Source organism: Phoxinus phoxinus (genome assembly GCF_949152265.1).
Source record: "Phoxinus phoxinus genome assembly, chromosome: 16".
Taxonomy (NCBI): domain Eukaryota; kingdom Metazoa; phylum Chordata; class Actinopteri; order Cypriniformes; family Leuciscidae; genus Phoxinus; species Phoxinus phoxinus.
In genome coordinates this window covers 825,075-847,325 of record NC_136891.1, presented here as the reverse complement: position 1 = coordinate 847,325, position 22,251 = coordinate 825,075, and the positions used below count along the sequence as shown (strand labels likewise).

Here is a 22,251-nt window from a genome sequence, read left to right as displayed (position 1 = left end):
ATGGTTGAGAGGGAGATCTTTCGTTCCTACCAAAACATTAGTTCCGAGAAAAATAATTAATTGCACAGTTTAACCATCATAGAGTGAAAGTGTATCATTTGCATCTGTTTTTAAGTCCTGTCAGTTTAACAGGGCGCGCTTGACAGGGCATAAGAACGAGCAGAGAGAGAGAGCCCCGGCGGCGCGCGCGCACTCACCCGAGCGCTGTCTGCTCTCTCTCTCTCCCTCGCGCATATTAATCAAAATCAATTAATACGATGGTGTCGGGAAAAAAAACTCTCCAGTGATGAAATGTTTTCTGTGTTGACAAATCTTGTGCGATATCCTAAACTGCCGAATGCATTGCTTGTTTTTTCTGTTTACATTTCATTGTGAATGCCATACTTGCCAACCTTGAGACCTCAGAATTAGGGAGATATTCGGAATTTCCTAATTCCCTAATTTACCGACGTGCGTCTGTGGAGGGAAGAGTCCGCTGTGCGCGGGTGCAGAATAGGAATGATACATGCGTCCAGTACAAAATAATTTGCGCTGTGTGCAAGATAGGGCCCTTAACCTATATATATATATATATATAAAACAGTTATATCCGGTCGAACGATGTATTAATTAACTTCCCATTGGATTGTGTTGGTAATAGGCCTAACTAACGCTAAAAGAAGTTTCGTGCCTTCAAGTGCTTTCGATCTTCTTTCTGATCTGGTGTGTGGAAAACACTGAGTTTTGAGAACACAGCTGGACTAGAACTGAACTGAAAACTACTTTTAAACAGGAAATTATGAAATATTTATGTACATCTTTACAGCGGGTCTATTCACACGGGATTATTGCCTGAGGTAATTTTTCCAGACCTTTTTACTGAAGGCAAAAGTCGCTGTAATGTTTACTGACAGAACTAAACGGGACGGGACTAAAATCACAGACTCTACCCCACCTCTCCATGTTACACTAGTCCCGTCCGAATAGGGCTTTACACTCAATACATACTAGTAAATGTAAATTAAAGTGTCACCAATGTAACCGGTTAAAACTTGAAGTGGCGATGAGGAATTAAAGTGTGTGGGAAGAGCCTTGGGGTCGCCGGATGCCCATTCCCCACAAGTGTGTGTGATTCTTTAGGGTGTTCATGTAAAGCTTGTAATATCCTTTGGTTCAAATTGCTCAATGGTTGTGTAAAACAACACCAGTTTTACCTCCTCAAAAACAGCTCTTGTTTTTATTTTTAATATATAGGCTACTATATTCAAGGTAAGACGCCAAAGTGTGAAAAAAATGGATATCGGTATATTTCCTCAGTCGACTGATGGCATTAAGCAAATTACTTTTTTCTATTACAAGTTTTCTCAAATGGCATGTTTAAATATGCAAATTAGGTATTATCTAATTAAATATACACTCATTTGCATACATTTCCAGAACAGAAATCTGAACATTGGATAAAGCCAGGATCAAAACTCTAGTTTGATTTTGTTGACAGTGGTTTTTACAGTGGCGTTTCTGGATTTCTCTTTTTATTACACAATAAATCAGTAAATACTGTCGACAGACTGATAGAAATACATCAGCGTGTGTTTAGGAATAAAAAGGTGAATTATATATGAACAAAGTACCTTCAGAATATACATTTCTGACTCAAACTCACTGTCTTTAAAGAGATGAGACCGACACAAAGGGATAAAGTGCAATACAATATTTAAATGTGAATTTTGCATGTTTTCTTCATGTTTTAGAAGCAAAATAGACCTCATATTTGACCAATGCATGAAAATCAATAACCCTTGCCTTAATAGACAAACTATGAATCATTGATGATCATTCTCATAATTCAACCCTGTATGACTTTCTTACGCAGAAGACACTTTGAAGAATGTTTGAGTTCAGAATCGCATTGACTTTCATTGCATGGATGAACTTTGTGTTTAACAACCAAACCGAGAGTTTTTCTTTTCTAACCAAAGCACATCATATGAAGAAAGTTTGTGGCAAGAAGACGCTGTGTGGATGGAAAGTTATAAATGTTTATTGTCCCGTGGAGATCCTTCTGAAATTGCATTAGGAGATTCTCACAGGCTGAATATTAGATTTCTGCAAAAGTCAATAGAGGACCTTGTGATTAAAGCGAATAAATATTCTCGACCCTCAAAGCCATCTCGAATCCTGCATTTCTCAAACGCTTTCCTCAGTTTTTTTATTTATTATCGACAGGATAACACTGGCGCACACTATCCTGCCTCGTGGCTTTATATAGAGAGAGAATGTGTGTGAACAGAGGAACTCATGAACGGCTTTATTAACTCCAGCTCGTCTGCCGCTCTATATCTGCACTATTCAGAGGTTTGATCGATCTCGGGATATTTCAGCGATGCTGGAATGCAAACTTAATGCAAAAAATGCTTTTCTTGCTCAGTATTTGCGGTGGGGGGGTCAAAATGAAGTGAGTTCTTGCTTAAAACATGCAGAATTATCTGAAAATGTGGTCAGAAAAATACACTCCATTCAAACGGACACAAGATTATTTTTCTGACCCCATTGGCAGATAATTTTAAGTTTTTTTTATGTCGATTTTTTCCCCCATAAAACAAGACATAATATCTTATAGCATTTTACTTATCTAGTAAATGCATCTTGATTTAAGAATGTTAAGATATTTGGACTGGAAACAAGACAAAACTACTGAGTAGGAAAAGTATTTTTTGCAGTGATGTGAGCCGCGGTGTAGTTCTGATGTTAAACAACATTTGCCAGTGACATTTACACACTGTAAAAGCGGAGTACGGTTTACAAGAACATATACTACTAATACTATACTACACCTAAAAAAAATTGGTGTAGAAACAATTTTCACTCACAGGGCCCTATTGTAACGTTCTGAAACGCAAGTATCAAACGCGAAACGCAAGTAACTCTGTGGGCGGATCCCGGCGCTGTTGCTATTATACCGGCGGGATAAACGACTCTTGCGCCGACGCAAATCTAACATGTGTTGGTCTGAAGTCGCTTCATTATCATAGGTGTGGTTTGGGCGTAACGTGAAATAAACCAATCAGAGCGTCCTCTCACATTCCCTTTAAGAGCCGGCGCGCTTGTTCCACGGCAGATCGCTATTATAACGGCGGATCGCTATTATAACGGCGGATCGCTATTATAACGGCGGATCGCTATTATAACGGCGGATCGCTATTATAACGGCGGATTGCTATTATAACGGCGGATCGCTATTATAACGGCAGATCGCTATTATAACGGCGGATCGCTATTATAACGGCGGATTGCTATTATAACGGCGGATCGCTATTATAACGGCGGATCGCTATTATAACGGCGGATTGCTATTATAACGGCGGATTGCTATTATAACGGCGGATTGCTATTATAGCGGCGGATTGCTATTATAACGGCGGATTGCTATTATAACGGCGGATCGCTATTATAACGGCGGATCGCTATTATAACGGAGGATTGCTATTATAACGGCGGATTGCTATTATAGCGGCGGATTGCTATTATAACGGCGGATTGCTATTATAACGGCGGATTGCTATTATAACGGCGGATTGCTATTATAACGGCGGATTGCTATTATAACGGCGGATCGCTATTATAACGGCGGATCGCTATTATAACGGCGGATCGCTATTATAACGGCGGATCGCTATTATAACGGCGGATTGCTATTATAACGGCGGATTGCTATTATAACGGCGGATTGCTATTATAACGGCGGATTGCTATTATAACGGCGGATTGCTATTATAACGGCGGATTGCTATTATAACGGCGGATCGCTATTATAACGGCGGATCGCTATTATAACGGCGGATTGCTATTATAACGGCGGATCGCTATTATAACGGCAGATCGCTATTATAACGGCGGATCGCTATTATAACGGCGGATCGCTATTATAACGGCGGATTGCTATTATAACGGCAGATCGCTATTATAACGGCGGATCGCTATTATAACGGCGGATCGCTATTATAACGGCAGATCGCTATTATAACGGCGGATCGCTATTATAACGGCGGATCGCTATTATAACGGCGGATCGCTATTATAACGGCAGATCGCTATTATAACGGCGGATCGCTATTATAACGGCGGATTGCTATTATAACGGTGGATCGCTATTATAACGGTGGATTGCTATTATAACGGCGGATCGCTATTATAACGGTGGATCGCTATTATAACCGCGGATCGCTATTATAACGGCGGATCGCTATTATAACGGCGGATCGCTATTATAACGGCGGATCGCTATTATAACGGCGGATCGCTATTATAACGGCGGATCGCTATTATAACGGCGGATTGCTATTATAACGGCGGATCGCTATTATAACGGCGGATTGCTATTATAACGGCGGATCGCTATTATAACGGCGGATCGCTATTATAACGGCGGATCGCTATTATAACGGCGGATTGCTATTATAACCGCGGATCGCTATTATAACGGCGGATCGCTATTATAACGGCGGATCGCTATTATAACGGCGGATCGCTATTATAACGGCGGATCGCTATTATAACGGCGGATCGCTATTATAACGGCGGGTTTGCCGGCACACGCCAGGAGCGGTTCACAGCCGAGGAGACCGACGTTCTCGTCAGGGCCGTAAAACTCAGAGAAGTGACATTGTATGAGGATGATGGAGAAACACACACATTAGCTTCGGTTAAACAGGCGTATAATAATTTGGGTAAATGTGTAATCTAGATTTATGCCTATTTTTTCACATCTTCACGGACACAACAATGATTTTCCTCGTGTGTTCATATTTTTCCTTGTAATAATGTATGATTTGCAAAATTGAAAACTGCTGCGTCTGTTTAGATTAGAGAATCAAAGTGTGTGTGTTGTTCACACGCTACATAATGGCCAAGCACGCGCCCTTAAAATAGCATATGACTAACGCGCGGCGCCGCTGTCTTTAGACTGGGTTTCTCCTGGTCAGTGGCGGAGTTGTTTTCTCAAACTGCAGAATATCACCAGGGAACGTTTGCGCCGGAACACACTTCTTTTCATTGATCCGCCCCCCCCCCCGAGCGCAAGTTCATTCCCTAATTTAGCGACATGTGTCTGTGGAGGGAAGAGTCCGCTGTGCGCGGGTGCAGAATAGGAATGATACATGCGTCGTGTACAAAGTCAATTGCGCTGTGTGCAAGATAGGACCCAGAGAATAATAGTAAACTTCACAATTAATTACGGAGAAATGGCTGAAAAAGCATTTTCTTACCAATAATCTTTATTTACAATTTAGTAAAATAATTGTATACAGTTTTCACCACACAGTGCATTTACACATTTGAACTTTTATCCATCGCATCTAAAGCATGCAAATGCATTCAAAACAATTGTCCATATTCACTCTTATCATTGGCTAATATCTCAGAGTATATCTGGAGACTCTTGTGAAGGCCTCGTTCTCCAGTAGAGATGTCTGTGCATATTAATTATGTGTGTTATTCTCACAGCGGTCGCCCGGCCCGTGACGCCCAGACCTGATTGGTATTTCTGGAAGGTTTTTAGAAGCACTGGAGACAATTTACTTCTCCTCCTCGTGTTAATTCATTTATTTATGTGTGGCGAATGAAGATTTGGCATTGTTAGTTGCACAAACACAATGACATCTCAGGGAGATTAAAGCATCCCGTCCACCGCAGCGCATGCTGTGAATTAATTAGCTGGTTATGAACAGAACGATCCCTTAGTGTATTAAACACTGCTCTCACACACACACACACACACACACACACACACACACTGACCTGCGCTCTACCACACACACACACACACACACACACACACAGCATTACTGAAGCTCAAGCATGCTTCGTCTCAGAGAATAACTAAAGGTTACACATACAGTGGGTCCACTCCATAGTCTTACATTTTGAAGCTTAAGTTAAGACTTTGATCTAATTTTTTTTTTATGGCAGATTATTGTTGAAGTATAAAAAAAAAAAAAAGTAAAAGTGACAAACACAAAAAAGTTATAGAGGTTTATGTTTATAATAAAATGATTCATGAACATTATTTGATATAAAAATATCTATTTTATGATTTTTTTTTAAACTGCTATAAAATCAAAGCCATGAATCTAAACGAGTCGTGTTCCAAATTAGAGATTTATATCTCAGAAAATGAGCATTCAGTGAGATCGGGACACCACTAGATGCAGGAAAACTCACCGGGACACAGTGTTGGATTTGGGATTTACAGTAGAGTTTTTCTCTCTCAAATATTACACACACACACACACAATTATCGCTGCATAATTTATCCAAATGGCTCTATAATATGCAGAAGCAGAAAACAGGAATAAAGCGAGTATTTGCTCTATAGGCCAAACCTGAGAAAATGGCACATCTGGGGAAAAAAATAGTACAAAAAAAATATTTGTAAGCCTTGCAAACAGAATGAAAGCGTCTCAACAAAGATTGCATCATTTTATAGTTAAATGGGCCTGGGATTAAAAATCGCAGTTTCAATGGGGACATTTTAGACCCTGAAGGTCCCGAACTTTGTGTTATTAGTGCAGAATAGATTTATTAAAAGGAAATGGGGCTGAAATAGTACAATTCCAATAAAAATACACACCTGTGCCATAATGTGTGCAGTTGGCATTAACACAGGCAAGATGATCAACAGAACTAAAATGGTCACACAAGGGTTAATACACTAATATCTTGCTGATCAATGTCTCCCAGATATGCGATATAAACTGCGTAGAGCAGAACTGATGCATGTTTACTGGAAACGGAAGCCGTGATTTTGCATTTAAAAGCCTGTGTGCGTCCGTGCATTAATGGAAAAATCATTTCAAACAAGCATATCATATTTTATTACTAGAAGAAGGCTAAGTGGAATAATTATACAGTCATGAAAAACAGCACACATTTCACAGAATAGTATGATTTATGATATATTTGTGAACTTATTGAAGATTTCAACCAGAAATCCCCTTGAAAACTGTAAATAATGGTAACTGTCAGTACATGATGGCATGTTGACAGCCGGCTCCGTAAAACCGTTAGCGGTGACACTTCCAGTGCAGAGAGTGTGTGTAAGTGTGTTATAGAGATGCTGATGGACTCTCGTCACACTGAGAGAAGCAGAACACACACATCTGGACACCACACACTCCGCAGAGAAGCGGTCGGGTGATGGAGACGCAGAGGCAGTTTAAGGCCAGCGATTATATGCCAGAAAATGCATAAAGTCATTGAAAAAAAGAAGATGAAGTGTCCAATCTCTCTAACCGACACTGAGATTAAACTGCAGTTCCTCCACTGGCCACTAGAGGCGCTGCAGAAGAGACTCATAGACCCGCATGTTAATATCCTCAACTCTACAGCAGAATAAACATGTTCAGTCTGGAGCAGAAAGTGGTTTTGGTCTATATAGCTAATCTTGCTCTTCATGACGACTGTGAGCGGGTGAATATTTTTATAACTCATCCGTTTAAATTATATTAAGCCTTAAAGTTGTGCATAATTAAGGGTGTGGCCACTTGAGTGACAGGTGGATTGCTGCTGATGTCACTACTTGCCATTTGTCTGCTAGCGTTAGCGTCACGTCACCTCAGCTAATCCGCCTCGCCGCACATTCGTTTATACGGGAGTGACGCGCGGCCAAGATGGCGACGGCTGGCTCCGCCCACTTCGGCTTCAGATACGCTACGGGTGACGTCACACACACTACACACACATTTATACACAGTCTATGGTTTAAATGTGTTCACTTCTGAGCTGATGTACAGTACTATAAAACAGACTCAAATTGTGGCATGTATACAGTCGTATTAAAAGCTTTGGATTCAGTCCAGTAGTGGCGGCTTGCACATTCACTTTCATAAAGGCGTATCAAATTTTAAAAAATGAAGAAAATTGCTAAAAAAAATAATTATTCTGCTTTTTCCCCACGTTCATCTGTCTTCAGTGTGTGTGTTGCTGTGTGATCATGTACAGCTCCAGTTCTTCTCTATATCAGCGTCAGTGTTCCTGAACTCCTGAAGCGCCTCCACTGTAGTCTCGAGTTTCTCCCGGGTACACATCACAATATTCCTCATTATAATAATTAATGCGCAGAATAAAGGGGCGGGGCCTGGTTGAGTTAGTTAGTAGTGTGTTAAACTGGCGGTTATGGAAAGGGGCGGGGCATTTCCCAAACACACTCGAAGCGCTCGACCAATCACAACACACTGCTCCAGCCGACCAATAAGAGCACAGTGTGCTTTTCAGAAGGAGGGGCTTCATAGAGACAGGAAGTAAACAGAGCGTTACTGACAGACTGGGAAGAGAGGAGCCGCAACACTGGAGAATATGAGGAACATAATCAACATAAATCTATAAATTGCTTTATTGGTAAGAGCGGCTGCACAGCTTCTTCTTCCTAATGACCTCTGGGGTTTACAAGCTTATAGTGTGTGTGTGTGTGTGTGTGTGTGTGTGTGTGTGTGAGAGAGAGAGAGATAGTGTTGGATTGGGAGTGTGTGTGTGTGTGTGTGTGTGTGTGTGTGTGTGTGTGTGTGTGTGTGTGTGTGTGTGTGTGTGTGTGAGAGAGAGAGAGAGAGAGTGTTGGATTGGGTGTGTGTGTGTGTGTGTGTGTGTGTGTGTGTGTGTGTGTGTGTGTGTGTGTGAGAGAGAGAGAGAGAGATAGTGTTGGATTGGGAGTGTGTGTGTGTGTGTGTGTGTGTGTGTGTGTGTGTGTGTGTGTGTGTGAGAGAGATAGAGATAGTGTTGGATTGGGAGTGTGTGTGTGTTTGTGTGTGTGTGTGTGTGTGTGTGTGTGTGTGTGTGTGTGTGTGTGTGTGTGTGAGAGAGAGAGAGAGAGAGAGAGAGAGATAGTGTTGGATTGGGAGTGTGTGTGTGTGTGTGTGTGTGTGTGTGTGTGTGTGTGTGTGTGTGTGTGTGTGTGTGTGTGTGATCAGTGGATGTAGATTTAGCACACGTTAGAGATGATGTCATCCCTATAAAACACACACTTTCCCTGCTGATAAAAGAGTGTGTGACCCTCAACACATTCAAGCTCACAATATAACCAACTCGCTCGCGCAGGAATCGTGAATCTCTCGCACGCGTGTGTGAAACACCTCCAGCCTCATCTCTGCTGAATAATTCATAATTCATTAATTGGAAAGTAAATGAATTCCAATGTTTCCATACATGAATAATGTGAACGATTAATCTGTCTAAATCATTTAGCAGCATCTCGAGAGCGACGAGTGTGTGTGTGTGTGTGTTTCACCTGACGCTCTTCATGCAGTGTGTGTGTGTGTGTGTGTGTGTGTGTGTGTGTGTGTGTGTGTGTGTGTGTGTTTGACTGACATAAAAAAAAAAATTATTACAAAAAGTCAAAAAAAATTTAAATGAAGTCAGAATTATGATATACAAATTTTTAGGACAAAAACTCATTCTGAAATAAAAGGTTGACATTTTGACATAAAAAGTTGAAATTTATGAGTGGAAATTCTGACTTTAAAAGCCATGATTATGACAAAGTCGAATTTATAACATAAAAAGTAAATTGCGACTTACCAAGTCATATTTATAAGATGAAAAGTCGTAATTATGACATACAAAATAAAAATGATGACATAAAAAGTCATAATCATGGCATAAAAAGTCCAAGTAAGGACAGTAGAAGTAAATGTGTGACATGCCAGAAAACTTCTTTAATAAGTTTCTGTTATGATTTCTGAGTATATGAGCTTCTGCCGGGGTTTCACTGATGGACACATGTCTGTGTGTATAATGTAAAGGAGACTCCACTCATTATTCCTCAGTGATGTAGTTCCACTGACAGTCCAAACTCAGACGTGCTCAGGCGCTAGATAAACGTCTGTGAAGCGCGTCTGCTGGAGTCGTGCTCTACACGCCGGGTGAAGCTGTGAGGGGTTGAAGTCTTGGGAAATGTACATGTTAAACTACTTCTCCGTGAGATCATTATTGCTGTGCAGAAAACTGAGCCGTGTGTGTGAAGAGCATCTCTAGAGCTCCTCGGGACTCAACATCTAATAACTAGTGCTTCTCCAACAGGAACTTCAGCACACATCAAAACTGCTGATCTTCTCAGTAATGCAGCGCTCACTCTTACCAACAGCTTCTGCATTAGCCAATGACATACAGAGTCGACATTATGACATAAGAAGTCACAATTATAACATTTAAAATCAAATATTATGACATATAGTCCAAAAAGTCCAAATTATGACAAAATGTAAAATTATGACAAAATTTTTTAATTATGACAAACTTCAAAATTATGGCATAAAAAGTAAAAGTATGATGTTTTGTGGAAAATCTGACTTAAAAAGCCTTATCACCTAAAAAATAATTAAATTTAAGAATATGACAGTATGTCATCATTTTATTTTTTTGGACGAAAAGTAATAGTTCTAACATAAAAAGTTAAAATTATGACATATTAAATTAAAATGTCATAAAAACTCAGAATTATGACATAAAAGTGCAATTATGATGTTAAGTGTAAAATCTGACTTAAAAAGCCTTAATTTTGAGATTAAAATAAAAATTATGACAAGTATAAAGTTAAAATGACAAAAAGTTAAAAGTATGACAGATCAAAGTAAAATTATTATATACTAAGCGGAATATCTGACTTTAAAAGCCTCAAATATGACATATAAAGTTAAAATTACATAAAAAGTAAAATTATGATGTTAAGTGGAAAATCTGACTTTAAAAGCCTTAATTATGACATACAAATATAAATTATGACATTTTAAGTAAAAATGGCATAAAAAGTAATAATTGTAACATAAACAATCAAAATTATGATATACTAAGTGGAAATTCTGACATTCAGATTCGAAATTGACATGATTTAGAGCTTTTATCTCATAATTCTGACTTTTCATGTCAAAAATATGCTTTACCAAAACACGTCTTTTCTCATGTGTCAGAAATGTGCTTTATTATTATATTATTATTATTAGATTATTATTAACATATAACACTGCAATATTCCATGATTTCCTGATGAGTTCCAGCTCTTCTGTTCAGTAAGTCTTTCTGAAATAAGTTTAGAACCAGCAAATAAACAGATTTCCCTCGATGCCTTCAGAGTTACGGCTTTACACTGAGCACAACTGCCTAGTGACGAGCAATGTGTTTTGCTTATGGATTTTATGGTATGGTCACTGAGGCTGTGAATGCTCATGAATTATTGTTTTTGAGAGTTTGACTTTAATCCTCTACTGCCCTCGTGTGTCTGAACGCCAAACTAACTCAAGCACAACGTTTCAGAGAATATAATTACATTCAATGTAGTAGTATTAATAAATGCATTTACTTAAATGTTAATTATATCAAGTATACATAAATATATATTTTTATGTTTTTATCTGCTATTCTTAAGGACTTTAAACTGGTTTTGCTTCATCTGATAAATATTTTTGTATTAAATGAAGGAATATCAATGCTTATGAAACTTTATTCTGGTCTTCTAAACTCATTTGGATTATTTTAGTTGTTTTGTGATTAAACCATTTGAACTGAAGCAGAAAATATAAAGTCATGATGTTTATTTGTTTTGTAAATCACATTTTTAAATTGTAAATTTAAAGGTTGTTCTGTAGGCCTACATTTGTTTTACTGTATTTTTACAAAATTATTTGGCAGTTTTCAGCAGTTAACACAAATAATCCATCTGTCACAACAAATATTAATATTTTAATCCATATTTTCCCTAATCTACAAGTCTCTTGCTGAAATAATGAATCAATAATAGTCCGGCTGAAATCACTGTTCAGTTAAAATTACATAAAAAGTAAAAATTATGACATAAAAAGTAAAAAAAAAAAAAAATTAAAAGCAAATATGATTACATACTATGTCATATTTATGATGAAAATTTATAATTCTAACATAAAAAGTTAAAATGATGATATACTAAGAGAAAATCTGACTTAAAAAGCCATAATTATGATAATTTAAGCCATTAAATTATAATATATAAAGTTAAAATGACAAAAAGTAAAAAGTATGACAAAAAGTAAATATTATGGCATACTAAGTCATATTTATGAGATGAAAAGTATTCTAACAAAAAAAGTCAAAATTATGATACACTAAGTGTAAATTCTGACATTAAAATTCAAATTGACATATAATTTAGAGCTATTAATCTCGTTATTCTGACTTTTTATGTAATAAATATGATTTACCAGAGCATATGTTTAATGTGTAAAACCACAGATTATACTTCTGCATTTTCCCGCCCACGGATCGACAGAGGGTTATTAATAGTATTGTGCGAGTTAGGTTTATCACTGATTATTGTATCGTACTATGTCAACTATTTAAACAGCATTATGGTAAAACTAGAACACAACAATCTTACCTGCGACAAATTGACGAAAAGCCGTTTCTTCCTCATACTGTCTTCCCGGGGTTTGGCCTAAACTCAGCGGTGGTGCGGTTCGAAGCGTTGACAACAAAGATGAAAACAAACAGATTTTTCGTCGCGGTTTTCTCACAGTATTTGTGGTTCTTTGAAGTGATTTTAAACCACTGCATCGTGAAGCTTCGAAACCTTTGCGAATCGTTTAGTTTGTTTCGAACCATCGGCTCTGTGTGCGCATGCGTGTATCTGCCAACGTCACGTGATTTAAATAAACGCGGCTTCCTTACGCAACTGTTTTAAAATATAAATGATTCGCATCTAGAAGTAAACCCATGAACCAGTGCCAATGGGTTTTACGTGACATCAGATCAACTTTATACATTTGTAGCCATTTTTAATTACATATTTGTGTAATAAAAAGAAAGAGTTAGTCTCTTAGTCGGGTTCCAGAAGTAGAAACTCCATTTATTTTCTCCATAGATAAATTGATTTGTAACGATAACTTATTGACCTAAACCTTAAACAGCCCTACTGTGAGCTACGAGGTTGTTCATTGATAGTATTTGCAAAAAAATATATTGTTTATATATATTTAATAAAATAAATTAAAAATGCATAGTTTTATATTCCTCCATTGTTTTTAATTGGATTCTGCTGCTTGCAATGCTTCATGGGATTGTAGTTCTTTCCTTCACTAAAGCCGTTATGTTCACAGTCTTGCGTTGCGCCTTTGTATTTTTGTCCGATTTTCAAATATTTTTTGCTTAAAGTTTGTAATGTTATGGTTGGCTTGGTTCGTGGCTTATAACAATTTATTTAACAATTACTTTTTTTTAAAATCAGAAATGAATGGAAAATACATCCAGAAAAAACGTCGCTGAATAAGTGGGCGGGCACTAATGTAAGCCCTCCATAAAACAAACAAAACTGAAATCGCTGGTGTTTCTGACGTCACAAACTACCTTGTAACCAACCAATCAGATCAGCGTGTGATCGTCAACCAGTGGATCGAGCTGAGTGAGTGAGTGGAGGCGGGGCTCATTTGCATATTCATAGAACCATGCATACTAAATGAGGCAAGGGTGTCAAGTTACATTCAAGATATTTTAATGTATGAAGAAATTTTTTTAAAGGAAAAAAAGTTTAAATTTGTCATTTTGCAGATTAAAGATGAGTTCTAAGGGATATAATTATTGACTAGAGGGGAACTTTACGATTTCATTGGTCACATCAATAACAGGATGATTGCCTACACCAAACACTGAGACCTATCGTCACTGTACCCTTAATAATGACATAAGCTGCAGAGCGGATTTCTGCTGATGTGGTTTTGGGGGAAATTAATTATGCGACAGTGGTCACGTGGTACAAGTAGGAGCTCTCAGAACATTCCCAGCTTACAAGTTGTAATTACGAGCTCTTTTTATGAGCAGAAATCTCATAATGGACCCTTTACACAGACTGTTATAACGCGTTCCCACAGTTAACAACTTCGCAAATCTTGTAAAGTGTACATGAATATTTTCATATATATATATCTTTTTTTATTTAAAGGGTCCAGTAAGGTAACTACGACATAGCGTGAACGCACCATGCCGCGGTTGCTTTAAGACGCTCTTCGCCGTGATTGGCTGTTACAAGCACGTGGTGAGTGTGTGTGTCGCATTGATCATGATGGCGGCTGATCTAGTGCAAGCGTGGACCGACGAGCAGCTCAAGACTGAAGAAGTGCCGAAGAAAGAACTCATCAAATTCATCCAAGATAACGGAGCACACTCGGTAGTGTACACACTACAGCTGCGCGCTCCCGCGTGCCTCACAACACACACCACTGACACGGCGTGCAGAGAGTGTGTGGCAGAGGAGTCATGTGTCAAAACAGTCCAAATCAAATGCATGTTCTATATATATGTACAGAGAGAGGAGAGGTTCACATATTTACTTATTAATAAGTGCATGCGTCATTATTTCAAACTGTATAAAAACAAGTCATTTATAGAGATACATTTGCATAGCAATGCAAATTAAATGTGCATGATAAAGCAGAATTGTATGCAGCATTATAGGATATTGTGAAATATAAATGATATATGTGTGTACAGGTTCATTTATATGTGTATATAGGTTAATATATGTGTGTATAGGTTCAGTTATGTGTCTATAGGTTCAGTTATGTGTGTATAGGTTCAGTTATGTGTATAGGTTCAGTTATGTGTGTATAGGTTCAGTTATGTGTGTATAGGTTCATATATGTGTATAGGTTCAGTTATGTGTATATAGGTTCAAATATGAATGTTTATGTGCGTGTGTGTGTATATATATATATATAATTGATCATCTTGTCATTTGCAGTTTCTAGCTGAACACAAACTTCTTGGAAACATCAAGAATGTGGCAAAGACGGCCAAAAAAGAGCAGCTCATCGAGGCGTATAACCAGCTGTTTGAGAGCAAGGTAACACACACACACCGAACATCTCATATTCAACATTATTACAGCCAATAATATTAGTCTATTTTTAAATGCATAACTCTATTGTTACAATAACATTCAATCTTCGCCCCTAATTAATCTAAAAAGAAATGAGCCTGAAACCGCCAGTAGGTGGCGGCAAATCACTGTCTTAACGAGTGAGTCATTGAATCATTCACTCAAACGATTCGTTCAAAGCGGCTGATTCTTTCAGGGACGAAGCAGAAGTGTGTGAGCCGATGGTTTGTGTTTCTCTCAGAGGTTTAAAGGCACAGAAGTGGAGGTGGTGACAGAAGAGGTTCAAGCTGTGAAAATCCACGACAATCCCAAAGAAATCAAGACAGAGTTGGTGGATGAGGTACTATCTTCATCTTCACACACACACACACACACACACACACGAGTGTTGAGTCTCCACTGAGCTCGAGTGTTTCTCCTCAGGGTCCTCCGAAGTTCACCAAGTCCATCCTGAAGAAAGGAGACAAGACGAACTTCCCAAAGAAGGGAGACACCGTGAGCTGCTGGTACAGCGGGACGCTGGAGGACGGCACCGTCTTCGACACCAACATCCCGGCGTGTGAGGATATTAATGCTATACACTTCTGTTAATGTGTTCCCGCGTGTGAGGATATTAATGCTATACACTTCTGTTAATGTGTTCCCGCGTGTGAGGATATTAATGCTATACACTTCTGTTCATGTGTTCCCGCGTGTGAGGATATTAATGCTATACACTTCTGTTCATGTGTTCCCGCGTGTGAGGATATTAATGCTATACACTTCTGTTAATGTGTTCCCACGTGTGAGGATATTAATACTATACACTTCTGTTCATGTGTTCCCGCGTGTGAGGACATTAATACTATACACTTCTGTTCATGTGTTCCCGCGTGTGAGGATATTAATGCTATACACTTCTGTTCATGTGCTCCCGCGTGTGAGGATATTAATACTATACACTTCTGTTCATGTGCTCCCGCGTGTGAGGATATTAATGCTATACACTTCTGTTCATGTGCTCCCGCGTGTGAGGATATTAATACTATACACTTCTGTTCATGTGTTCCCGCGTGTGAGGACATTAATACTATACACTTCTGTTCATGTGTTCCCGCGTGTGAGGATATTAATGCTATACACTTCTGTTCATGTGCTCCCGCGTGTGAGGATATTAATGCTATACACTTCTGTTAATGTGTTCCCGCGTGTGAGGATATTAATGCTATACACTTCTGTTCATGTGTTCCCGCGTGTGAGGATATTAATGCTATACACTTCTGTTCATGTGTTCCCGCGTGTGAGGATATTAATACTATACACTTCTGTTCATGTGTTCCCGCGTGTGAGGATATTAATGCTATACACTTCTGTTAATGTGTTCCCGCGTGTGAGGACATTAATACTATACACTTCTGTTCATGTGTTCCCGCGTGTGAGGATATTAATACTATACACTTCTGTTCATGTGTTCCCGCATGTGAGGACATTAATACTATACACTTCTGTTCATGTGTTCCCACGTGTGAGGATATTAATACTATACACTTCTGTTAATGTGTTCCCGCGTGCGAGTACACTTCTGTTCATGTGTTCCCGCGTGTGAGGATATTAATACTATACACTTCTGTTCATGTGCTCCCGCGTGTGAGGATATTAATACTATACACTTCTGTTCATGTGCTCCCGCGTGTGAGGATATTAATACTATACACTTCTGTTCATGTGCTCCCGCGTGTGAGGATATTAATGCTATACACTTCTGTTCATGTTCTCCCGCGTGTGAGGATATTAATACTATACACTTCTGTTCATGTGTTCCCGCGTGTGAGGACATTAATACTATACACTTCTGTTCATGTGTTCCCGCGTGTGAGGATATTAATGCTATACACTTCTGTTCATGTGCTCCCGCGTGTGAGGATATTAATGCTATACACTTCTGTTCATGTGTTCCCGCGTGTGAGGACATTAATACTATACACTTCTGTTCATGTGTTCCCGCGTGTGAGGACATTAATACTATACACTTCTGTTCATGTGTTCCCGCGTGTGAGGATATTAATGCTATACACTTCTGTTCATGTGTTCCCGCGTGTGAGGATATTAATACTATACACTTCTGTTCATGTGTTCCCGCGTGTGAGGATATTAATACTATACACTTCTGTTCATGTGTTCCCGCGTGTGAGGATATTAATACTATACACTTCTGTTAATGTGTTCCCGCGTGTGAGGACATTAATACTATACACTTCTGTTCATGTGTTCCCGCGTGTGAGGATATTAATACTATACACTTCTGTTCATGTGCTCCCGCGTGTGAGGATATTAATAATGCATGTGCTTTTATAGAGGATTACACTTGTGTTCATGTGTTCCCGGCTCAGGTTTATCCAATATGCATCCAGTGTTATTATAGTTTTTATTTATGTTTTGTACATTATTGAAGTTAGCATTATTGAATAATATTTTATTATTATTTTGTTTTATGAAGTAGTTATATCTTATGTTTTTAAAGTTTTAGAAATTTGTTTAGTTTTTATTATTATTTGGTTTTAATATTTTATGTTTTCAGTTTTATTTTAGTTGTTAATTTTAATTATGTGGGTTTTTTTTTTTCATTTTGTCTATATATATTTTTGTATTGTTATGTTCATTAATTTTTAGTTTTAATTAGTTTTTATATTTTCTGTTTTCTTTTTTTATGTCTATATAGTTTTTATTAAAAAAAATATTTTATTTTTTATTTTAGTGCGATTAGTGTAGTGAGTCGCTGTAAATCATCTTTAGTTTGATTCTCTTCTGTTGTTCCAGCTGCAAAGAAGAAGAAACAGTCCAAACCACTGAGCTTCAAGGTCGGACTGGGCCGCGTGATCCGAGGGGTGAGTCACGATTCATTAGTGATCCGAGGGGTGAGTCACGATTCATTAGTGATCCGAGGGGTGAGTCACGATTCATTAGTGATCCGAGGGGTGAGTCACGATTCATTAGTGATCCGAGGGGTGAGTCACGATTCATTAGTGATCCGAGGGGTGAGTCACGATTCTTTAGTGATCCGAGGGGTGAGTCACGATTCATTAGTGATCCGAGGGGTGAGTCACGATTCTTTAGTGATCCGAGGGGTGAGTCACGATTCATTAGTGATCCGAGGGGTGAGTCACGATTCATTAGTGATCCGAGGGGTGAGTCTCGATTCATTAGTGATCCGAGGGGTGAGTCACGATTCATTAGTGATCCGAGGGGTGAGTCACGGTTCATTAGTGATCTATATGATTCATTGATCACCAGAGATCCTCAGATGACTGTGTGTGTGTGTGTGTGTGTGTGTGTGCGCAGTGGGACGAAGGTGTGCTGACGATGAGTAAAGGTGAGACGGCGCGGCTGGAGATCGAGTCGGATTGGGCGTACGGGAGGAAAGGCGTTCCAGATTCAAAGTATCCTTCGTTAAACGTCTCACTAATTGATTGTTTGATCATGTTCTTCAGACTGAGATCGTTCCTCTGGCCTTAACCATTATTACCCAGAATCCCCCCGAACGCAAAGCTGATATTTGAGGTGGAGCTGGTGGCTATTGATTGATAATTTCAATGCGGCGGCGGCGGTTTGGAGGGAACGTTTGTTTAGACATGTTCATTATTAATCACAAGTTATTTCTGCCTGTCAAAGAGAAGTTTTCTGACTATTTTTGCATGATTGTAAAGCTGCAATAAAAACAAACCCTGAGCTATGTGTCGTGTGCCGTTCTTACACGCCCAGCTTTCAAAAACCATATCAAGAACTGTATTCTATATATACAGTATGTGTGTCTATAAATAGTTATAACTCTGAATATATAAATGTAAATCCAGTTTATAGTTATAATTATGAATATATATTTTATATAGTATTTATATATTCAGTTATAACTATATATATATTCAGGATTTGCATTTATATATTCAGAGTTATAACTGTATATTCAGGATTTACATTTATTTATTCAGAGTTTTATAACTATACACTCGTATTTACATTTATATATTCAGTTACAACTATATATATTCAGGATTTGCATTTATATATTCAGTTATAACTACATATTCAGGATTTACATTTATATATTCAGTTATAACTATATATATATTCAGGATTTGCATTTATATATTCAGTTATAACTACATATTCAGGATTTACATTTATATATTCAGTTATAACTATATATATATTCAGGATTTGCATTTATATATTCAGAGTTATAACTGTATATTCAGGATTTACATTTATGTATTCAGAGTTTTATAACTATACACTCGTATTTACATTTATATATTCAGTTATAACTATATATATATTCAGGATTTGCATTTATATATTCAGTTATAACTATATATATATTCAGGATTTGCATTTATATATTCAGTTATAACTATATATATAATCAGGATTTGCATTAATATATTCAGTTATAATATATATTCAGTCATAACTATTCAGGATTTACATTTATATATTCAGTTATAACTATATATATAATCAGGATTTGCATTAGTACATTCAGAGTTATAATTATATATTCAGGATTTTTATTTATGTATTCAGTTATAACTATAGATATATTCAGGATTTGCATTAATATATTCAGTTATAATATATATTCAGTCATAACTATTCAGGATTTGCATTAATATATTCAGACTTATAAATATATATATTCAGATTTGTATCTATATATTCAGATTTACATTTACTATTTGCATATAAATATTTCTTGTTTGGCCCCCCATTATATAGACACATTGTTTGTGTGTGTGTGTATTATATATGCATGTATTTGCCATAAATCTTTGATTGCACTACAATTTTTCCTTATATACACACTGTAAAATACATGAATACAATGATATTTTGTTGATATTTCATGGATCACATGACATGCACAGTGAGCCTGCAATGAAAGGAGACCATCGTCTGGAGAAGTATCTTTATTCTGCGCACATGTTCCTCCAGAGAGAGAGATCAGTGGTGAACATCATGAACACACACACACACACACACTCCTCCAGAGGTGTGTGGTCAGGGTTTAGGAGTTGGCGTTGGGACCCTTCTTCTTCCCGAATGTGGGAACCACGTTAACGAAGCGGCGGTTGTACTGGATGCGGCGCTTGGCGCGGCCCGTCTTCTTCTTCTTCTTCTCCTGTTTGTCCACCTACACACACACACACACACACACACACACAGAACTGGAGTTAGCCCACAGAACTGCATCTGAGACTATAGGACACACACTTCATTTCAAAATAATAATAAACGACTCACCTTGGGTGTCTGTCCTCTTACTTTACCGGCACGAGCCAGAGATCCGTGAACTTTACCTGATCAACACACACACACACACACACCGTTATAGGAGCATATAACATTAAAATTATTGAAATATTTAAGTATAAATTAATACAATTATTTATTGATTATACACTGTGTGTGTGTGTGTGTGTGTGTGTGTGTGTGTGTGAGTGTACCTCCCAGGAGTCTGGCGGTCAGCTCCAGTGTGCAGTGTGTATGTGTGTGCAGTGTGTGTGTGTGTGTGTGTGAGAGTGTGTGTACCTCCCAGGAGTCTGGCGGTCAGCTCCAGTGTGCAGTGTGTATGTGTGTGCAGTGTGTGTGTGTGTGTGTGAGAGTGTGTGTACCTCCCAGGAGTCTGGCGGTCAGCTCCAGTGTGCAGTGCTCAGTGACTCCGCAGTTCAGAAGTGTGTGTTCATCCTCCAGTGGAGATCCGGACAGCAGAAGCACCTGCTCCTCCACAGACAGACCCTCCAGAGCCTGGACCTGAGCCTACACACACACACACACACACATTATGAGCAAGCGAGCGCACACACACACACGACTGAGGACACACTGAGGCTCAAGCTCACCTTGATGTCATGGACGGTCTCGTGTCCGGACACCTCGAGTGTGTGTAGAGACTGAGCGCGCAGGAAGAGCTGCATGATGAGCTGAAAAAAAACACACACACCAGATCAACACACACACACACACACACATCAGATCAACACACACACACACACACATCAGATCAACCAGACCCGATAAGACCAACTCACTGAGCCAGTTCACGGATCAAAAGTAACTGATATATTCAAACTTTTAGCTTTTCATTCATCATATATACATACACACACATTTATACACTTATATAAATATATATAAAAACTACCATTAAAAACTTTGGGATTGATACGATTATTTATGTTTTCAAGAGGAGTCACCAAAGCCTGCTTTTATTTGATCAAAAACACAGTAAACATTATGAAATATCATTATAATGTAAATCATCAGTTCTCTATGTGAATATACAGTAAAGTGTAATTTATTCCTGTGATCAAAGCTGAGTTTATCATCATTACTCCAGTCTTCAGTGTCACATGATCCTCCAGAAATCAGGATAATATGATGATCTGATGATCAAGACACATTTATGATTATTATCAGTGTTGAAAACAGTTCATATTTCTGTGGAAACTGTGATACATTTTTATTTCAGGATTCTTTGATGAATATAAAGGTTAAAAGTACAGCATTAATCTGAAATAGAAGCTTTTGTAACATTATACACTATAATTCAAATGTTTATTTTTAGGAAAGAAATTAATACTTTATCCATCAAGGAAGCATTACATTTATAATGTTACAAAAGCTTCTAGTTCATATAAATGCTGTTCTTTTTAACTTTCAAAGAATCAAAGAATCCAGAAATAATGCAAATAACTGTTCTCAACACTGATAATAATCATAAATATTTTGATTATAAAATATAAGCAGGTTTTATTGTCCTGAACCCAACTCATTTCTGATGTATTTTGTAACGGAAAGCAGGACGTGTTTTCGTGATATTCCTCTTAAAGTTACTGTAACTGTTTATTATCTTTTTACTTTACTTGAGACTAAATATTATAGATATGAGTCTAAATGTTTAATGACAGATATTAGAAGAAACTCGTGCGTGAGTGTCGCGTGCGCGAGCGCCGAACGGATCACGCGGAGAAATAAACGCGATTTAAAGGCTTATACTGAGATATTTCGGCTCAGGGTTTGAACATAACACACGGTAAAGCTTATGAACGAGGTCCATGCAGCATTAAAGTACATTAAAGACGATAAAAGCGATAAATAAGTGATTGGATTATCAGGCCTTACATTGGATGATGCTAGTCGTTCCACAACTGGACGAGGAAAGGAAAGTGCGCATGTGCGGAGCAAAGAACTCTGGGAAAAGCGCAGCCCACGTGATCGTGACGTGTGCAGCAAGGCAAAATAAAAATTAACATTATTAGCGTTCGCTCAAATGCAGATATTGAACGTTATACAATGACGCATACATAAATAAAACGGGAAAAAGAACAAGAAAAAAGAGAAACAACAAC

The 22,251-nt window shown here is 38.1% G+C and overlaps 3 protein-coding genes across 3 annotated transcripts in view; 2 read left to right on the top strand and 1 right to left on the bottom strand.

Moving 5' to 3' along the window:
- Nucleotides 1-18,571, top strand: part of fkbp3 (FKBP prolyl isomerase 3) — a 32,604-nt gene extending 14,033 nt beyond the window's left edge. Inside the window, exons 2-8 of the mRNA XM_079639508.1 lie at nucleotides 13,931-14,155; nucleotides 14,729-14,830; nucleotides 15,108-15,206; nucleotides 15,290-15,425; nucleotides 17,663-17,730; nucleotides 18,185-18,282; nucleotides 18,373-18,571. Of these exons, the coding sequence (XP_079495634.1) occupies nucleotides 14,048-14,155; nucleotides 14,729-14,830; nucleotides 15,108-15,206; nucleotides 15,290-15,425; nucleotides 17,663-17,730; nucleotides 18,185-18,282; nucleotides 18,373-18,427 (666 nt within the window). The 5' untranslated portion in view covers nucleotides 13,931-14,047 and the 3' untranslated portion in view covers nucleotides 18,428-18,571. The remainder of the gene's footprint in view (nucleotides 1-13,930; nucleotides 14,156-14,728; nucleotides 14,831-15,107; nucleotides 15,207-15,289; nucleotides 15,426-17,662; nucleotides 17,731-18,184; nucleotides 18,283-18,372) is intronic.
- LOC306983387 (uncharacterized protein) overlaps nucleotides 1-22,251 on the top strand; it is a gene marked incomplete at its 3' end in the record, with an annotated part of 471,868 nt that overhangs the window by 227,709 nt on the left and 221,908 nt on the right. The window lies entirely within an intron of this gene.
- Nucleotides 19,795-22,124, bottom strand: faua (FAU ubiquitin like and ribosomal protein S30 fusion a). The gene is made up of 5 exons (XM_079584467.1): nucleotides 22,025-22,124; nucleotides 20,743-20,823; nucleotides 20,515-20,659; nucleotides 20,144-20,199; nucleotides 19,795-20,033 (listed from the first exon to the last, which is right to left on the bottom strand). The coding sequence occupies exons 2-5, from the start codon at nucleotides 20,815-20,817 to the stop codon at nucleotides 19,908-19,910; spliced, it is 402 nt and encodes a 133-aa protein (XP_079440593.1). The 5' UTR covers nucleotides 20,818-20,823; nucleotides 22,025-22,124; the 3' UTR covers nucleotides 19,795-19,907.

What these genes read in the sequence shown, in the direction of transcription:
- faua (XM_079584467.1), bottom strand. Translation starts at nt 20,817, where the DNA reads ATGCAGCTCTTCCTGCGCGCTCAGTCTCTACACACACTCGAGGTGTCC. An exon ending in GACCGCCAGACTCCTGGGAG is followed by an intron (nt 20,200 to 20,514) that starts GTACACACACTC and finishes TGTGTTGATCAG; the next exon opens with GTAAAGTTCACGGATCTCTG. An exon ending in TAAGAGGACAGACACCCAAG is followed by an intron (nt 20,034 to 20,143) that starts GTGAGTCGTTTA and finishes GTGTGTGTGTAG; the next exon opens with GTGGACAAACAGGAGAAGAA.